We start from the raw sequence: 17,753 nt of genomic DNA, 5'->3' as shown, positions 1-17,753 counted from the left end.
GGACAGGCAAACAAAGCCAGGCAGCCAGTGCGGACGCGTCCACTCCTAGTCCCTGAGGGTCCTCCCGTTTCAAAAAAGGAGGAGGAATCTGGATGTTTCAGCCTCAGCCTCTGAGAATCCCTGAATGCTGTCCGCGGAGGAAACGAGGTGCATCTCATCTGACCCCTCCTATTATAGTCTGGGAAGGAGGGACCCAGCGAACAGGTGTTTCAAGGTCATTGTCTGGAGAAGAGGTCGGATTCAATCCCGCCGCGTCTTTTAACCCTTCGCCCACACGATGTCTGTCTTCAAAAATGCTCTTTCTTGTCTAACACAAAGGTAATACATGTTCATTGTAAGAAAGTTAGGAAAGTATAGACGAGTCCAGCTAATTGGGTGCTTAATGAGGAAGAAGGAGAGGAGGCATTGAAGAAGGAAATAAAAGTTACCCATAACCCCGCCACCTGGTGACAATCACTGAATATTTTGATGTGTTTCCTTCCTGATTTTCTCTTTTATTGTGAGTGCACACAAAGAAGGTATCCAGGTGGGTACGTCTCAAACCCAAACTCACGCCCTACTCACAATCCTGCAGCCTGGGTTTTTTGGGTTTTTTTTCCGTTTGACATAGTAAGAAGAGCGTTTTCCCATGGGATGTGCCTTGCGACTCCCCTTCCTACTGTAGCATTTCTCGAAGTGTGACCCGAAATTCACCAGCAGCCGAGACACTAGAACAGGCAGGTTCCCTGGCCTTTCCCCAACCCCATATGATCATTCTCTGAACGGGGGGGGGGGGGGGGGTGCTCTCTCCAAGTGATCTAGATGTACCGTAAATTTTAAGAACATTCCCCCGAGCAGTGGCTCTCAACAGGGCCTGCCTGCTTAAATACTGATATCCGGGCTTATTTAGCTCCGCAGCTGAGGTTGAGAGGTCACGGCCCCACGCGCTGGTGTTTTTTTGATGCCGGCTGATTGACGTGCAGTGAGAGTCGGAACCAGCTTCCCTACGCGCGGAGGGCTCTCCTGCCAAGACTGGTAAAAACAAATATTTCTTCTGGGGTGACGATGCTGGAATGTTTTATCACCAGGATAAAGACTCATTTGTGACTCGTGGTCTTCTATGACCCAATTTTGACTTAGCTTCCTGCAAAGTTTGATTTCCTAGTTTCGAATCTTTGGCTGTTCGGGGCCTCTTCTCGCATCTGGGGCCACAGGGAGGGGGCCCCGGTGGGCATCTGCAGGGAACATCCTGCTCGTTCCCGCTCTTCCGCGGAGGAGAAGGTCTGCACATCCATCCTCTTTATTGGTCCACGCTGAATTTGCAAATAACAAGGCTCCCTGGGCTGAGACATCTGAAGAATGATCCTAACTCTGCTGCATTTCTGTGCCATTTGCTGCCGCTGAAAGAAGCTAATGAGACACTCCCAGTACAATGTGCGTTCAATGGGGCCTTCCGGAATTTAGGGTTCAATGGTAGGAGGGGCGGGCCATCTGGTAGGGAGGTTATGGTGTGGGTTTGCAGGCAGTGGGCAAATCCGCAGCCTTTAAAACTAAGAAGAGGCAGAAAATCTCTTCTGAGTTTCCATAACAAAGCACACTGCGGTTCAGAATTAGATCATCTGCCCAGTGCTTTCTTCCTAAGTGCGCCGGCAAAGCTTGACATGAGGCAGGGGGCCGTGGGAATTCATGGAAAGCAAAGATGATTTACTGCAGCAGAGAATGAGATTCCAGCCCCAGCTGAGCGAGCCGCGCAAGCCTCCCTCCGTCTCCGTGCTTTGGGACCCCCGATGGTAGAGTGAGAAGAACAAAATGGAACTGTTTTCTGACTAAGGCAGAGCATAGACCATGCCATCGCCACCCCCTGCCTCCGATAGCTCACCTTATTGTCTCCTAATATTTTATGATTCAAGGGCATCAGGAGGCGTCAACTTCAAACCGTAAAACCCTGGAACCAACTCTCTAAAGGAGATCTAACTCCACAGCCCAAACAAAGGGATAAATGGGGAATGCTCTGGAACGGGGTGTGGCAACTCCCCCCTCCACGCAACCACAGGGGTGGCCCTGAACTGGCTCTGTGTAACCCCTGGGGTGCCACATAGCACAGTTTGACAACCACCAATGTAACCCAACGCCTCCTGTTTTCCCGATGAGCAAGCAGAAGCTCAGAGAGGCAAACACCAGGGCTCACATCCAGATTTCTCAACTCGGTGTTGAGGGGTTTTTTAGGGAACACAGTGATGGGTCGGCTGTTGGGTGTTTTGTCCCAACCTCAGGGAAGTGAGAGGCAGATGGGCCAGCACCAGCCGGGGTGACCGTGTGTGTGCAGCTTGGTTCTTGCAATGATGGAGAGCCCCTTGGTGTGGAAAGGGTAGAGGTGTTGAGCAGGTTGGAGGTCGGGCTGCTCAAAGACGGTCCCTGTGGCTCTGCTCAGCATGTGGCCATGTGTGTGGTAGTGTGGTGTAGCAGCTAAGGACAGGGACTCGGGACCCAGAATGCCTGGGTCTGAATCCCAGCTTTCACCACTTCCTAGCTGTGTGACTTGGGGAAGTCACTTAACCTCTCTGTGCCTCAGTTGTCTCATTTAGTAAACGGACACAAGAATAGCACTTAGCTTCCAGTGGGGCTGGAAGACGTCATTAAGAAAATCCCTGTGGAGTGCTCGTCTCTGTGCCTGGCACACAGTAAGTTCTGAGACCATGCACTGGGGCTTGCTCCGGGTACTGCCTCTCCCATGATCCTATAGAGTAACTGCCAGGGGAAACTAGGGATGGGAAGAGCGGGGGAGATGAGGAAGGGTCATGAAGAACATGCTGCCCCCAGCTCTGCACGTCCTGCCTCCCCAGGTGTCCTGTCCAATCCAGGTCATGGCGGGGGCTCTGGAGCCTACAGGCTACCTCTGGCTCTTCCTCTGGCTAAGTGGCTCCTCTCTGAAATGGGACGCAAAGGGAGAGCTGCTATTTATAACACTGCAAGTCAGAGCACTGTGAGGGATGGCAGGAGGGCCGTGGGGAGGGTCTGCAACAGGTGGCTGCTGGGCAGGGCTGCCACGGCCCCTCTGGGAGCTGTGATGCCCAAGTCCCCTCCCATGAGTTCCACAGCTGGAACCAGCCCATGGAGGGGTGGTCAGACTCCAGCCGCATCTGGGATCACTGGCTGTGTCTAGAATGGGTCCTCATTTGAGGGAAGGGCAAGGAGATGACTTCAAGCTGGTGGGAAGTGACAACAACAACAAACCCCAAGATGGAAGCAGGATGCCCTACGGGTGTCATTGTCATACAGCCCTGTTATTCAGAGTGTGGTCGGTAGCATCACCTGGGAGCTTTCTAGACATGCAGCACTTCAGGCCCCGCCTCACACCTGGTGTTTCAGGATCTGCCTTTTGATAAGACCCCCGTCTCATCGGCATGCACGTTGAACTTGAGGAGTGCGAGGGAAATGCACGTGAAACTTGGGTTCTAGTTTTGGCTCTGCCACTTCCTAGCTGTGTGACTTTGGGCAAGTCAGTTAAATCCTCGTGCCTCACTTTCCTCACCTGTGAAATGGCATGATAGCTAATAAGCACTTATGTAAGTGTAAGCTTCATGCATCACGTGACAATGCAGCTTGCTTTTGCTAGATACAAGTATGGGGAGGGAGCCGCCCTCATTCATTCATTCATTCATTCATTCAGCCATCCTGCACGAATGCCCACTACAGACCAGGGACTGATCTGGCCCCGGCCACACAGCAGGGAACAGGACAAGGAAGGTCCCTGGCCCGGGGGAACTCATAGTCCAGAGGGAGCCAGAGATTGTTCCACAATCAGCTAATTGCATAATGCAGGTAATCTCACAGTCACTGACAAATGTGGCAAGTGCTAGGACGAAGTATAGGGTGGCTATCAGAGTAAATGGGGGGTCAGAGAAAGTGCCATTCTGAAGGATGAGTGGACTCTAGACAAGGAAAGTATAAGACTGTGTGTGTGTGTGTGTGTGTGTGTGTTTGTGTATGCAACAGAGAGAGAGAGAGAGAGAGAGAGATGACAAATGCATGTGCGGGGGTGTATTCCAGGCACAAGGAACAGAATATGCAGTAGCACTGAGGCAGACGGGAGAACTGGAACTGAAAGGCCAGTGTGACTAGTGCAGTGGTTCTCAAACTGGCCCACGCGTCAGAGTCACCTGGAGGGCTGGGTCAAGCACAGACTGCTGGGCCCCACACCCAGAATTTCTGATTCACAAGTTCCCAGGTGATGCTGGTCCTGCTTGCCTGGGGACCACACTCAGAGGACCAATGCACTAAGCCACTGAATGTGAGACCAAGAGGGAGAAAACATTCAGGGTTTCACCTGGGGCCAGACCACGTAGGGTCGTGGAAGCCGCATGTATTATAACAGCAATCAACAAAAGGTTTCAAAGCGGGGTGGGAGGCGACGGGATCCAATTTATGTTTTAGAAATGTCACTATGACTGTGGCAGGGAGAACAAATTATGGACAGACATGAATGAAAGCAGGGGCCCTGCAGAGAGATCACTGCAGGCACCCAAAACAGAGATGGCGGTGGTTTGGCTGGGGTGAAGATGGGAGAAGCAGGTGGATTCCAGAAACTGCAGGGAGGTAGATGCAACAGGATTTGGTGATTGGGTTGGGTCATTGAATGTCAAGGGAGGAAGGGAGCCAGGGAAGGCCCCCGTGTTTCTGGTGAGTGGATGGTGGAGACATTTCCTGAGACTGGGAGGCAGGTTTGCTTGGGGTGGGGGCAGAGGAGCAGCTGAGATGAAGAGTTTGGCTTGAAAGCGTAAGTTTGAGATGCCTGTAAGATATCCAAGTGAAGGCGCAATGTAGACAGTCAGATAAACAGATCTAGAGCTCAGAAGGCAGTTTCCCGGGAAGAAGTGTCATGAGCTAGAAAGGACTAGATCAGGTTCTTGATCTGAACTCAGTAGGATGGATGGCCTTTGAGGGTTATGGGAGCAGGTCTCTGATGTTCTGAAAATGCATCAGGATTTTACGTACATGTGTCTCTTTCTGGGGAAGAGTCCACAATTACCATCACATACATGCTCAAGACTTTGGCTCGGAAGAGGTGAAGCCCATCAGCCTGACACTGTGGGTCATGTTGGTGGTCCCCAGTCCCACGAGGTCCCTGTTCCCCTGTCTCTGCTTCCAGGCGCCTGGTGGACCGCCTGGAGACCATGAGGAAGAACGTGGCTGGGGACGGGGTGAACCGCTGCATACTGTGTGGAGAACAGCTAGGGATGCTGGGCTCGGCCTGTGTGGTGTGTGAGGACTGTAAGAAGGTACCATCACCTTCTCCCTCCTTCCTTGCTCGCACCTGCAGAGGGGCTGGTCCCAGGCTCTAGCTTTGGGTGGCCCTGGGTCTTGGGGATGCAGCTTGGATCCTGAAGATTAGTTGCCAGGATATGATTTGCTCCTGGAATGCCCCCATGCCCAACTGTCTTCCAAGGTTCCTCTGACCCTGGTTCTTCCTTGGAAGACACTCTGATCCTTCCAGCCCCTTAGAGCTGAGCTCCACCCAGGATGAGGTAGGACAGGAGCTATGGTTGAGCCTGCAGGTATCCTGTTGTGGCTTAGCAAGTTCTGTGTCAGTTTAAAGAGCATGCTAGGTACACGTTTATACATGTGTGTGTGTGGAAATGCTTTCAGCATTCTGGTGCCCTGGTACAAGAGACTTAGAAAGCCTCTATCCAGCCAGGTTAGCATCACTTAGCTTTGAGAGCAGCTGTTCTTGAAGGGGAGTCTTCCTGTGCTCTCTTCACCCTCTGCCTCCTCCTCAAATTATCTGCACCTGGCAATTCTAGGGCAAAGATGCAACTATTTTGGGGTCTGCGTGACTCCAAGGAATTCAGGTGAATAACCCAGCGGGAGACATCTATAATGTCACTTGGCATCTCCTGCTTGATGTCCCATTTAACATTTAGAATGAAATATCAGGAAAAGCTTATCACTCAAAACAAACAAACAAACAAACAAACAAACAAACAAACAAACATAAAACCTTGCATGCTGCAGTCAACCAGAGAGTGATAATTTCGTAACCTATTAAGTTTTCCTATTTGATTTCCAGGAAACTCACCCCAAAATATAATGCTCCATTACACAATCATGACGTTTACCCAGATTAACTTCGTTCTCCTTGGGGAGTTGAACTTCTAGTCATAGTTTAGGTTGTCTCAGATCCATTTTGCAGATAAAGAAGAAATAAATTAATAAACAAAAATGGATATATGGCCTTTCCTCTTTAAAAATTTTGTCAATGATCTCTTCCGTGTGGATGCTGAAAACTCAGATCCCATGGGACTCTTGGGGAATTCCTTCACCCAGTGCTTAGAAATGACTCAAGTTCTTGTTCTTGGAAATAAGACTCAAATTGGAACTTCGTTCTCACCGGCCTTGCTCATGGAAGGCCGTGTGAGGAAGGGAGAGGAATTCTGGATCTTACATCCACCGAGAGAAGGGGGGAATCTATCGTCACCCCTCCTGCCCCTTTCTCCAACCCCTGGCATCTCAGAGGATAGCTCACCTGAGTATATGTTGGGCTGTTTTGTCCCCAGAATGTCTGCACCAAGTGTGGGGTGGAGACCTCCAAAAACCGCCTGCATTCTGTGTGGCTCTGCAAAATCTGCATCGAGCAGAGAGAGGTGAGTGGCATGGTCCCATCCTGGCCCTGGAGCACCCTCCCTTCTGGGCCAGCTTTCTTTCCCTCCCTGGAATCAGGGCAACAGGGTGGTACTTGGAGGCTGGGGGTCCTGTCGCAGGTTTTGTGTCTTAAGGGATTGGTGGGAAAGGAACCAGCTCAGCGTGCACACTGGCAGGATGACCTCTGAGTGTTCGGGTGAATTTCTTTTCTCCTCCTCTGCTTCTCTGTCTTTTCTCTTCCTTCTTTCCCTTCCTTCCTCCCTCTCTGTCCACTGCCCTGTGGCCTCTGTTCTTCCCTCGTCCCCATTTCTCCCCTTCTGGGTCTCCCTCTGCCACCATCTTTCCTTCCTCTTTCCCTCCGTTCCATGTCTTATCTCCACTCATTCTTCCTTCCTCACACTCTTCCTCTCATTTAAGCTCTTTTCTTCCCCTCGTCTTTATTGCCTTTTCCTTCCTGCTCCTCATTCTCTTGTTTGCTTGTGCTCTGCACACCTTTTTCTCTATACTTTCTCTTTACTTTGTCTCTCTTTCTTTCTCCCATGGCAGCCTTCTCTTCCACGCCCTGCTTGCTACTCATTTTACGCCAACAAAGTTCTTTCTCCTTCTCCTAATTCCTGCACCACTCACCCCCTGCTGCAGATGCCTGGCTTTGGGACTGTGTGTTGGTGGCCAGGTTCTCCTCAGCATCAGTCAGGGGCCTGGCAGGAAGCAGGTGGCACCCTTCAATGGGGTAACCAAGAGTTTGATGAAAAGTGTTACTTACAAAGTTCTGGGTACAGCTAAGGGAAATCAGCGAGGGTTGGTGTCACCTCATCACCAGCAAAAGCAGGGCTGCTGTTACCCCTCCTAAGTCCGAAGGGATGGAGGTGTGAGCCGCTACCAGGCGGGAAGGAAGGTGTAGCCCAACAGGCGTACAGTCGCTGTCTGACTAGCGGGGAGGAAGCCAGGGAAATAAATGCCACAATCGCATCCTCTTCCTTGCTGCAGACTCCTGCGGGTGCTTCTGACCGCATAAGCCTGCAGTCAGAGGTCAAGGAAGTCCAGTTACTGCAGTCTATACTGGCAGCCTCCCGGGGCACAGAGCAGGGTGGAGAATGGATTGAGGGGCAGTGGAAGATGTTCAGCACATTATCCTAAGTGTGCTGCCCTGTTCCAACCCACAGGGCCGGGAGGAAGGCCACAGGTCTTCGGGAAGTTGTGGGTAGCTCACCCTCTTTCCAACAACCAGTGCCGTGGAGAGCACACCACATTTAAGCGATGCGAGACTTGGTGTTGAGTTCTCGTCCTTCCATGCTCCAGCTGTGTACTGTTGGATGGGTCCTTAACATTTCTGATATTCAGCTTTCTCCATCAACAAAATGGGCACACCCAAACCCTTTCTATTGAGTTTTCAGGGCCAGTGCACAGGATAAATATGAACTGTGCAAGGCTGGGTACTGGTGAGAAAAGCGTGCTGGCCGCTGTGTCAGTGAGCTGTAGGCAGGGAGCAAATGTAACAGTCAACAACATGAAGGCAGGTGCAATGTGCTCGGCTGCCACATCTTCAACCCTTTCCTGTCCTTCCAGGTGTGGAAGCGCTCTGGAGCGTGGTTCTTCAAAGGTTTCCCCAAACAGGTCCTCCCGCAGCCCATGCCTATAAAGAAGAGCAAGCCCCAGCAGCCCGTCAGCGAGCCTGCTGTCCCCGAGCAGCCCGCCCCTGAGCCCAAGCCCGCTGTCCGGGCTCCAGCTCGAGGTAGGACAAGACAGTTCTTCTTTCAGCACCAAGGACAGAGGTTGGCGAACTGGTCTACCTGAAGGAAGTCCTGATGCCACCATGTCTATGTTTCCACCCAGCTGGTGGACAGTCAGCCTCTGGACTTGGGTCTAGGACTCTCGTGTCCCCTTCACAACCCATTATACACCCTTATCAGAAGGGTTGCACAGGGAACTTTCCAGCAATGCCAAGCTGCGAAGAGGCTTTGTTGTCATCCCTGGTGGAATACTTAGTAGTACAACAGAGGCAGAAATTAAAATTAGGGACTGAGGGACTCCCCTCACCAAAATAATAAAAGTGAAAGATGAATGGAAAGGACGTTGGTAAAAGAAAATTACCACTACTATTGATGTTATCACTATTATCCAAGTATTATTATTAATTATTCAAATGATGATAAAAAGGGAGAAGTGAAACAGTAAAAAGGAAAAAAAAAAAAAAAGCAACCACAATGAAAACACATTCTGATTTGATTAGACCACTAGGGCTGGCCAGATAAAGTTCTTGCAATAATTTCAATTGACCCTAAGTGATAAAATTTGGTCTAAATGACAGTTCTGGAGTCAAGTGAAAACGCTGCTTCTGAAAGGAAGGTTATAGTTAGAGGTCTCCAAAATTAAAATGTCCAACTCTGTTGGATATAAGATGTCATCTCAAGGCATTTAGCACAGTGCCTGGCACCCAAAAGGCATTCAACAAATGCTTTCTTCCTGACAAAGGCATGAGCAATTTCTAGTCATTGCAAAGAATCGCCACGTTGGCAAGATACACTGCATTCCTGAGGAATCCCCAGTCTCCACCCCTAAAAGATCCTTCTTCCTGGTTAAGCCTCACCCCCTCTAGGCTGAGAAGATTGTGTAGCTTAACTGTTCTTTTCTAAGCCTGTGTGTGCTGATATGTGTTTGTGCATGCAAAGGAAATAATGTGCAATTGTAAACACATCAGAGGGGCGCTTGGGAGGAAGATTTTAATTTTTTATTTAATAAAAATATTCTTGTGAGTGGTGGATCAGCCTCTTCGTGGGCTTCTTAAGTAGTGGTTCTCCCGACATCAGAAAACCTGTACTCATCATTTCTCTCTCTCCAGCTGACACGGAAGATAGGAGGGCCCCAGGTCAGAAGACAGGTGAGTTCTGCTGGCTCTGTTTTGTTCTTTGGGACAGGAGTCATTTCACCCCATTCCCTCGTTGTGCTTTCTCCATTCGATTCATGCTTTTCCTTCCAGGCCCTGACCTGGCCTCTGCTCCTGGGCGAGGAAGCTATGGGCCTCCCGTGCGCAGGGCCTCCGAGGCACGAATGAGCTCGTCTGGCCGGGATGCAGAGAGCTGGGACCACGGCCCCAGCGGGGGTGCTGCAGACTCCAGCCGGAGCCCGGCAGGTGAGAGAGATGGGCAAATCCAAACAAGCCTCCTGGATGAAGAGAATCAGAAAGAACAAGGAGGATGATGTCTTCATTTATTTATTTATTCAGCATTCATGGAGCACCTACTGTGTGCTGTGTTTTATCCTATAATAGATGCTAGTTCTAGTCTATGGTAGAGGAAAGACAGGATTCAGAAACAGTGCTGGTTCTGGACAGCCATAATCTTGGTTAGGTCCTTTTCTTGCTCTGACACCATATGTAAGAAAACTTAGCACCTCAGTTCCTCTTCTTATTGGCGACGGAGCTGGGCACACACCTTGTGGTTCATCTGCTGCCCAGACCTGCTAATGGACATATGGTTTGGATGGACAGAGAAAGATGAATTTCTCAGATCTGCAACATCTTGAGATATTTGTTAAGTGCTTACTGTGTGCCAGATGTTCTCCCATGCTCTTCTCATATAGTATCTCATTTAATCCTTGCCACAACCCCAAAGTTTAGGTATAAGACTTTTAGTCCCATTTTACAGATGGGGAAACTGAGACTCTGAGAGGCAAACCCACTTGCCCCAGGTTACATAGCTGATAATTGGTTAAAATGGGCATTAAACCCCTATCTGTCCAACATCAAAGTCCGTACTTTCTGTTTTTCTCTTCCAGAGGTGAGGTTTTTATTGGCAATGCTTTTTAAAATCTTTTTTATTACTATAAAATATATATAACATAAAATTTACCATTTAACCATTTTTACTTATACAGTTCAGTGGCATAAAGCACATCCACATTGTTACAGAACCAGACCACTATCCATCTCCGTAACTTTTTAGTCATTCTAAAATGAAGCTGGGACATGTGTCTCTCCGTTAATTCATTATGTTCCAAATATTTATGGAGCACCCACCATAATTTTCGCTCTTCCTCCTCATTTTCCAGCCTTTACTAAGATTCCTAGTTGATTATAGGCCCTCAAATGTTTGCGGATTTGAGTTAATAGTTAATCATAATAGCAACTCAAGTTTATCGAGCACCTACTCTGTCATCAAACGCTTTGCATGGGTTATAGCATTTAATCCAACCAACAACTCTTTTTAGGTGGGTGCTATTATAATAATCCTCACTTTATAGATAAGGCAAAGAGAGGATGGAACAACAACAAGAAAACCACAACCTGCCCAAGGTGACATGGAAATAAGGGCAGGGTGGAAACCCCGTCTATGGCATTGAGTTTCGAGGGTTCCCTGAGGGTTCCATGATGTTCAAGACGTGGTGCATTTGAAGAACTCAATGAATATTGGTTATCGTTGTTTTATAAACTCACTGTTTCAGTGTCTGGCTCCTTCCTGTGACCGGGCTATGGGCTCCCAGAAGAAACAAGATGGGGCTTTCTCCATCTTTGCACAGGGCTTGGCACTTGGTAAACATTTAATGAAAGCCTGTTGATTGAAGGAGTGAGTGAATGAACTAACGAACAAGGACCCGGATGAACAAATAATTGGCAGTGGTAATGCAGGACCATGGGACAAGACTTGATGATTTGTAAGCACCCAGGAAGAGGTGGCAAAGCACCCTTTGTCATGAGCGTTCAAGCATCTGTCCAGCAAAAAGAGCTGAATTCAGGAAAGGGGGGATCCAGCCCAGTGAGATGAGAGAGGGGAGGGCTTTGCTCCCAGAGTAGCACGCCCTCTGGGTGCCCAAAACTGCTGCCCACATCATCTCATTCAACCCCAGCAGCTCCGTGGAGAGCGATAGTACGTAAGGGTCTCGGGCACAGACTCCAGAGACCAACTGCCTGAGTTCAAACCCTGGCTCTGCCACTAACCAGCCAAGAGACACTGGGTGAGTGCCATAACCTCTCTGTGCCTCAGTTTCCCCATCTGTAAGATGAAGCTCATGAGGCACCCACCTTATGGAGTTATGAGTGTAGAGATTAAGTAAGTTCTTACATGTAAAGTCCCTGGCACGAGGTAAGCACTGAATGAATCAATGTTAGTTCATCATTATTATGAAATCGGTAGAGCTGTTGCCTCCATAAGGCATCCGAGGTTCAGAGGGAGTGCGTGCCCAGCCGGGGGTCATGTAGCTTCCATGGGAAAAAGCTGGGATGCAAAGCCAGGGCCATCTGAGGATAGACAGAGTCTTTCAATAATAATACAATAATACCAACACCTGACATGTCGAGTGTTTACCACCTGCCAAGCCCTGTTTGCATCACTGTATCTTCACCACAACCCTGTGAGCGAGGTACTTTACCTCTGCTTAACATTTGAGGAAACTGAGGCCCAGAGAGGATCGGTCACTTGCGCAAGATCACACAGGTAGAAGCAGGATCCCAGAACCTGTGCTTTTTTAACCACCACGCCGCTGCTGTGAGTGTTGAACAGAGACAACACGTGGAAGGCAGGAGGAGTCGGGAAGGGCTGAGCATGTGAGGGGCTGCCTCCGACAGAAACCCGGGGTCTTGCCTCCTGCCGGCCGACCCGTCCCAAGCTGCTCCCTGCTGTGTGTGTGTGACACATGACGGCTGTTTCCTCTGCTTTCCCCTGCAGGTTTGAGACGGGCCAACTCGGTCCAGGCCGCCAGACCCGCCCCAGGCTCGGTGCAGAGCCCAGTGCCACCTCAGCCGGGGCAGCCAGGTACCTGCCACTCGCTCACCGGCCCCTGCCCAGACTGTCACTCAGCTGTGTCCCCGATACCTCCCACCTCTGCTTGCAGAGCTCGCCGGGCTTTCTGCAAAGCTGTAGCCACAACTAAGTCCTGAGCTCTTCTAAGACCCGTAGAATAAGCAATCCTCCGGGCCGAGAAGCCAGGCAGGGAGCGGGAGGAGGAGGAAGGGAGAGTCTTGTCCACCCAGCGCGAAAAGTGACAGTGCTCCGTTCATCAGCGTCTCCCAGCTCAGCGTCACCACCACGTTTCACAGAGGAGCCAGCTGAGGCCCAGGGAGTTCCCACAGCCTTGGGTCTCGGACCCAGGCCCTTCTGACCCCAAAAGACCCCTTCTCCTGGGGGGGCTGTTCCTGCAGCCTCAGTTACCTCTGCATGTCACCTGCCACCCCGGGCCTGTGTCACACCTGTGAAACGAGGGGGGAGAGGTGAACACCCGAATGATGCTGCCTCTCTGCTGCGTCCTTTTTCTCTTCCCCTCGCTTAGGACCCCCGGCAGGCAGCAGACCCGGTCCTGGGCCAGCGGGCCGCTTTTCAGAACAGAAGACAGGCAAGTATCCACGTCCTCCGTGACCCGCCCACGTGGCCACCTCTCTCCTACGTCCCTGGGAGAGAGCAGGGAGCTGCCAGATCTTGACTCCGGTGCTAGCCTGCACCGGAGACCTATCTGATAAGATCTAGGCAGCCCCCCAATTCCAAAACTCGATAGTTCATACTAAGATCAGATAGATAGAAAATGCCGAGGCATGCAGTTAAGAGTGTGGACTGCCTGGGTTCAAATCCCTGCTCCTTCACTTCCCAGCTGTGTGACCCTTGGCAAGTTGCTTAACTTTTCTGAGCCTCAGTTTCCTTACCTATAACATGGGAAAAATACTGGGACCAACCTCACAGGGCTGTCGGGAGGATTTAATAAACCAATACACAGAAACCTCGGCACAGTGCCTGGAACGTATGAAGCCCGCACTAAGCGATAGTGATCTCTACCTATGATCACTACATTCATCACCATCGTCAGTCATTGCTGCAAGATATTTATTGCTTTATAATTCTCCAGGCACTGTGCTTAGTGCTGCACATTTGCTTATTTAAAAAAAAAAATACTACTATCTGAGCCCCTTCAGATATTATATTTCCCATTTTACAGGTAAAGAAACTGAGGTTCAGAGATGTTAAGTAATTTGCCCCAGGTCACACAGCCAAGATTCAAACCCAGGCTGTCTGGCTCCAGAGTCCACACTGCTCATCAGGGTCCCCCTGAGGTCTGCTTTGCCTACATTGGAATCAGCTCGAGGGGCTTGTTGTGCGACACAGATTCCAAGACCCTCACTGCATGGCCCACAGATGCTGAGTGGGGCCTGGGAACGTGCATTTTTGAAAGCTTCCCTAAGTGCTGTTGTTGTAAAACAGGGATTCAGCTGCGCTTTCCTGTCCTCTTCTCATCCCCCTATAGAGGTGGCTCCGAGTGACCCCGGCTATCCAGGGACCACTGCCCCATCTCGAGAGGAGAGAACAGCGGGAGCTGGGGGCTACTCAGTGGCTGCAACCAGGGAGGACCGAGCGAGCCACCCGCCAGCACCCTATTCCCAAGCATCCGCAGCTGCCCCACAGCCTGCCATGGCCCCTGCCCGCCAGCCACCACCCCCAGAGGAGGAAGAGGAAGAAGCCAACAGCTACGATTCGGATGACGCAAGTAGGTGGCACTTAAGGGAGCAGTGTCTGGGAAAAGTGGCTTCTGGAGCTGACCCCAGGAAAGCAGGAATGGCTCCGGGGACAGCCCCATCCATCCCCAGCCCCCTAATACGCCAAACCCAATAAACATAGTAACCAAGTTTTAGGTAGAGAAATTTGCATTCCTAAATTCACAAAATGAAATCAGCTTTCTGAGGAATAAATGCTACACGCATTTTTTAAATTGTGGTAAGATACATATAACATCAGAGTTACCACTTTAATCATTTTAAACTATGCAATTCAGTGGCATTAACTGTATTCTGGAAGTTCAGTCTGGTAGTTCCTCAGCAGGTTAAACATAGAGTTATCATGACTCAGCAATCTCACTCCTGGGTGTGTGTATGTGTATTTTAATAGTTTTTAAAACTCTTTAATGTATGTCTTCTAAAAGCAATTTATTAACCATGATTTAAAAGTTACTGGGCATTTTCTCTTGCATGTATCCATTCAGTGACCTAGTAAGTGCCTGCTCGGTAGCTCTCCCGACTCAGACCGCAGGTCCCAGGGACACACACATGCACGTACTCACACGCCAGTGACATGTCTTCTCCCGAGTGTGTCCGGGTGGCCTTTGTGAGCCTGGGGAGGCAGGATTGGCAAGTGTCTGGATCCAATATGTGCCAACACAGGCTGAGCACTTGCTTTGTGCCGGACACTATTCCGAGTGTGTCCCACGCCTTAGCTCACTGCGTCTTCCCAGCGAGCCTGGGAACGGTGGCTTTTGCTATTCCCATTTTACAGACTAGGAGATGAGGCTCCGGGAGGGGCTGGTGGTCCACTGCGCTGCTGTGGCGGATCAGAGGCCAGATCTGGGTGAAATATCAGCTGTCCCCATCTGTTCCCTGTGCTCTCCCAGGGGTCAGGGGTCTGAGGCCCCAGGACAAAGGAGTGAGGGGAGTCCCCCCCACCTCGTCAGCCGCGGGCCGTTTCTGCTTTGGACATGCGCTGTGTCTCTCCACCTCTCTGCCTTTCCTCATCCTGGCCCTTGGCCCAGAACTGCAGCCACTGTTCCTGCCTTGAATGTCCCCCCAACCCTCCAAGCACAGATGATTCCTCCCAGCCCCATATTTGACGCTGCTGTTAGTCTATCCCAGTGGTTTATCACAAGCCTATCCCCACACTCAATTCTGTATACTCTTCACTTACCCACCTCTATATTTGACAGGTGTTTATTGAGCATGTACCAGGTGCCTCAAACTATTCTAGGTGCTAGGGATACCATGGCAAAAAGCAACGAATTGGCTGATCTACTGGAGCTAACATTCTAGCAAAGAGAGACAGTTAACATACCAATGAGATCATTTCAAATACTATAGAAACAGAGCACCATGAAGGAAATAAAATGTGTTGAGTGACTGTGAGGGTAACTACTTTAGGGAGTAATCAGAGAGGGCTTCTTGGAGGAGGTGACATCAAAGCTGCCATGTGGATAATGAGAAGGTGCTAGCCATGTAAGAATCTAAAGGGAAAGCATTCCAGGCAGAGGCAACAGTGAATGCTAAGTCTCACCTATTCCTTCAGCAAATAAGTGAGCACCTACTGTATGCCCTGCATTGTGCACACTGGGGAGACAGCAGTCACCAAGGTAGTCCCAGCTATTTCCCTCATGGGGCTCTCAATCTGTCGGGACAGAAAGTCATTAACTAGGCAATTGCACAAATGATTAACTGATAGCAGGTATCCTGAGTGCTTAAAGAAGTGGAGGGTCCACCAGGATGAATTTTCCAGCATCTTCCTCTTATCTGTAGTCTCAATGCCTAGCCCACATAGTAAGTGCTCAGGAAATGTTTGTCGAGTGACTAAATGAATGTTCTCTTGGTTCCTGTCTCTGCCCCTTTCAGCCACCCTGGGTGCCCTGGAATTCAGCCTTCTCTATGACCAGGACAACAGCTCCCTGCAGTGCACCATCATCAAGGCCAAGGTGGGTGACGGGGCCAGGCTGGGGACCTCGCAGGATGCTGTGGCATTTCTAGGAGAATCAGAAGGGGATGTTTACCAAAGCTGTCTCCTGTCATTGCCTTGTCTATCTGTGACAGTGGCAGTGATGAGAGATGTCACAGTAATTAGCCAGGCAAATTCCTTTGGGGGAGGACTTCCTCCGGGGATGGTCCCAGAGGGGTTTCTGTTATCTGCAGCCACCCGCTGGGAGTGGGGACACCGGGCTTCTAGGGCAGAGCCAGTATCTGCCCAGGCTGGTCCACAGCGTGTCTGGAGGGGACCGTGGAGGGGCTGCCCGGGAGGTAATGACAGCCTGGCCTGACAGCTGACATGGCCTGCGTCTGCCGCGTCCTTCGGCTGAGGTGGCTGTCACGCTGCAGCAGCCCGAGCTGGGCCTGTGGCTGCAGATACCAGGACACTAGCATGGGCTTCCGAGGGGGCGGGAAAGCCACGCTGCATGCTCAGTGGGGGAGTGAGGTGACACAATTCCAGACCCCAAGGAAAGCTGGATGAAGCTCGTGCAAACCCCAGACAGTAATTGACTGAGATTGGCCTCCCTCCTCCTCAAGGCTGCTCCGCGCAGAGAAACAAGCAAGGGCTCGGGAGCCAGACTCGCTGGGTGCCGATACCGCCTGCCACTTCCCAGCTGTGTGATTCTGGGGAAGTTACTTAACCCCTCTGTGTCTCAGTGCACCCATTAGGAAACTGGGGCTGAGAGTCGTGCCTCTCCCAGGAGGATGGCTGTGTTAGATGGGGGTGGCCGGGACGGTCCCCATCTGTGCCTGCTGCCTCACTGTCATAATTGAGATCTCCGTCTTTCACTCGTAAAATGTCCCAGTTTGGATGACAAACAAGGTATGAAATGCTCAACACAACTCCTAGATCAACACATTCCCCTGCCCGAGCCACTGCTTCATTTATTGAGCACCTATAATGTGTCAGCCACTGTGATAGCATTTAGACGCATTTAACTGCCCCCTCCACGAGCACCGTGAGATAAGCACGTACATTATCTTGTTTCATCTTCATAGAAACTTCTGGGGTAGGGGTTCTTATTAACCCCATTGTACAGATGGGGAAACTGAGGCTTAGAAAGTTAAGGCCACACAGCTGGTAAAAGGATAGAGCTGAGCTTTACAGGTGAGATCTCTCGTAATCCTCCAAGAGCCGCATGAAGCAGAGGCTTCTGTCAACCCCAGTGAACAAATGGGGAAACTGAGGTCCAAGGAGATCACTGGACACAATACAGTTGACCTTTGGACAATGCAGGGTTAGGGGCGCTGACCCCCCCTGCAGTCAAAAATCCATGTATAACTTTTGACTCCCCAAAAACTTACAAACTACTAGTAGCCTGCTGTTAACTGGAATCCTTTCTGTTAACATAAATCAATTAACAACTTTTGTACGCTATATGTATTATATACTGTATTCTTACAATAAAGTAAGCTGGAAAAAAGGAAATATTATTAATAAAATCATAAGAAATGAAACATATTTACTATTCATTAAGGGAAGTGGATCATCATAAAGGCCTTCATCCTCATCATCGTCACGTTGAGCAGGCTGAGGAGGAGGAGGAGGAAGGGGCCGGGTTGGCCTTGCTGTCTCCGGGTGGCAGACGCGGGAGAAATTCTCATATAAACGGACCTGCATAGCCAAACCCGTGTAGTTCAAGGGTCAACTGTACGTGTC

General features: G+C 50.3%; 1 protein-coding gene across 3 annotated transcripts in view; it reads left to right on the top strand.

The window, feature by feature from the left end:
- Positions 1–17,753, top strand: part of RPH3A (rabphilin 3A) — an 85,278-nt gene that overhangs the window by 53,818 nt on the left and 13,707 nt on the right. For all 3 annotated transcript variants that reach the window (XM_045534788.1, XM_045534787.1, XM_045534786.1), the window contains 9 exons: positions 5,129–5,258; positions 6,534–6,620; positions 8,185–8,350; positions 9,458–9,496; positions 9,596–9,748; positions 12,279–12,365; positions 12,880–12,942; positions 13,843–14,082; positions 15,965–16,044. In XM_045534788.1, coding sequence (XP_045390744.1) covers positions 5,129–5,258; positions 6,534–6,620; positions 8,185–8,350; positions 9,458–9,496; positions 9,596–9,748; positions 12,279–12,365; positions 12,880–12,942; positions 13,843–14,082; positions 15,965–16,044 — 1,045 coding nt within the window. The remainder of the gene's footprint in view (positions 1–5,128; positions 5,259–6,533; positions 6,621–8,184; positions 8,351–9,457; positions 9,497–9,595; positions 9,749–12,278; positions 12,366–12,879; positions 12,943–13,842; positions 14,083–15,964; positions 16,045–17,753) is intronic.

Source organism: Lemur catta, chromosome 21 (genome assembly GCF_020740605.2).
Source record: "Lemur catta isolate mLemCat1 chromosome 21, mLemCat1.pri, whole genome shotgun sequence".
Classification (NCBI taxonomy): Eukaryota; Metazoa; Chordata; class Mammalia; order Primates; family Lemuridae; genus Lemur; species Lemur catta.
This window is presented reverse-complemented; position numbering and strand designations above follow the sequence as displayed.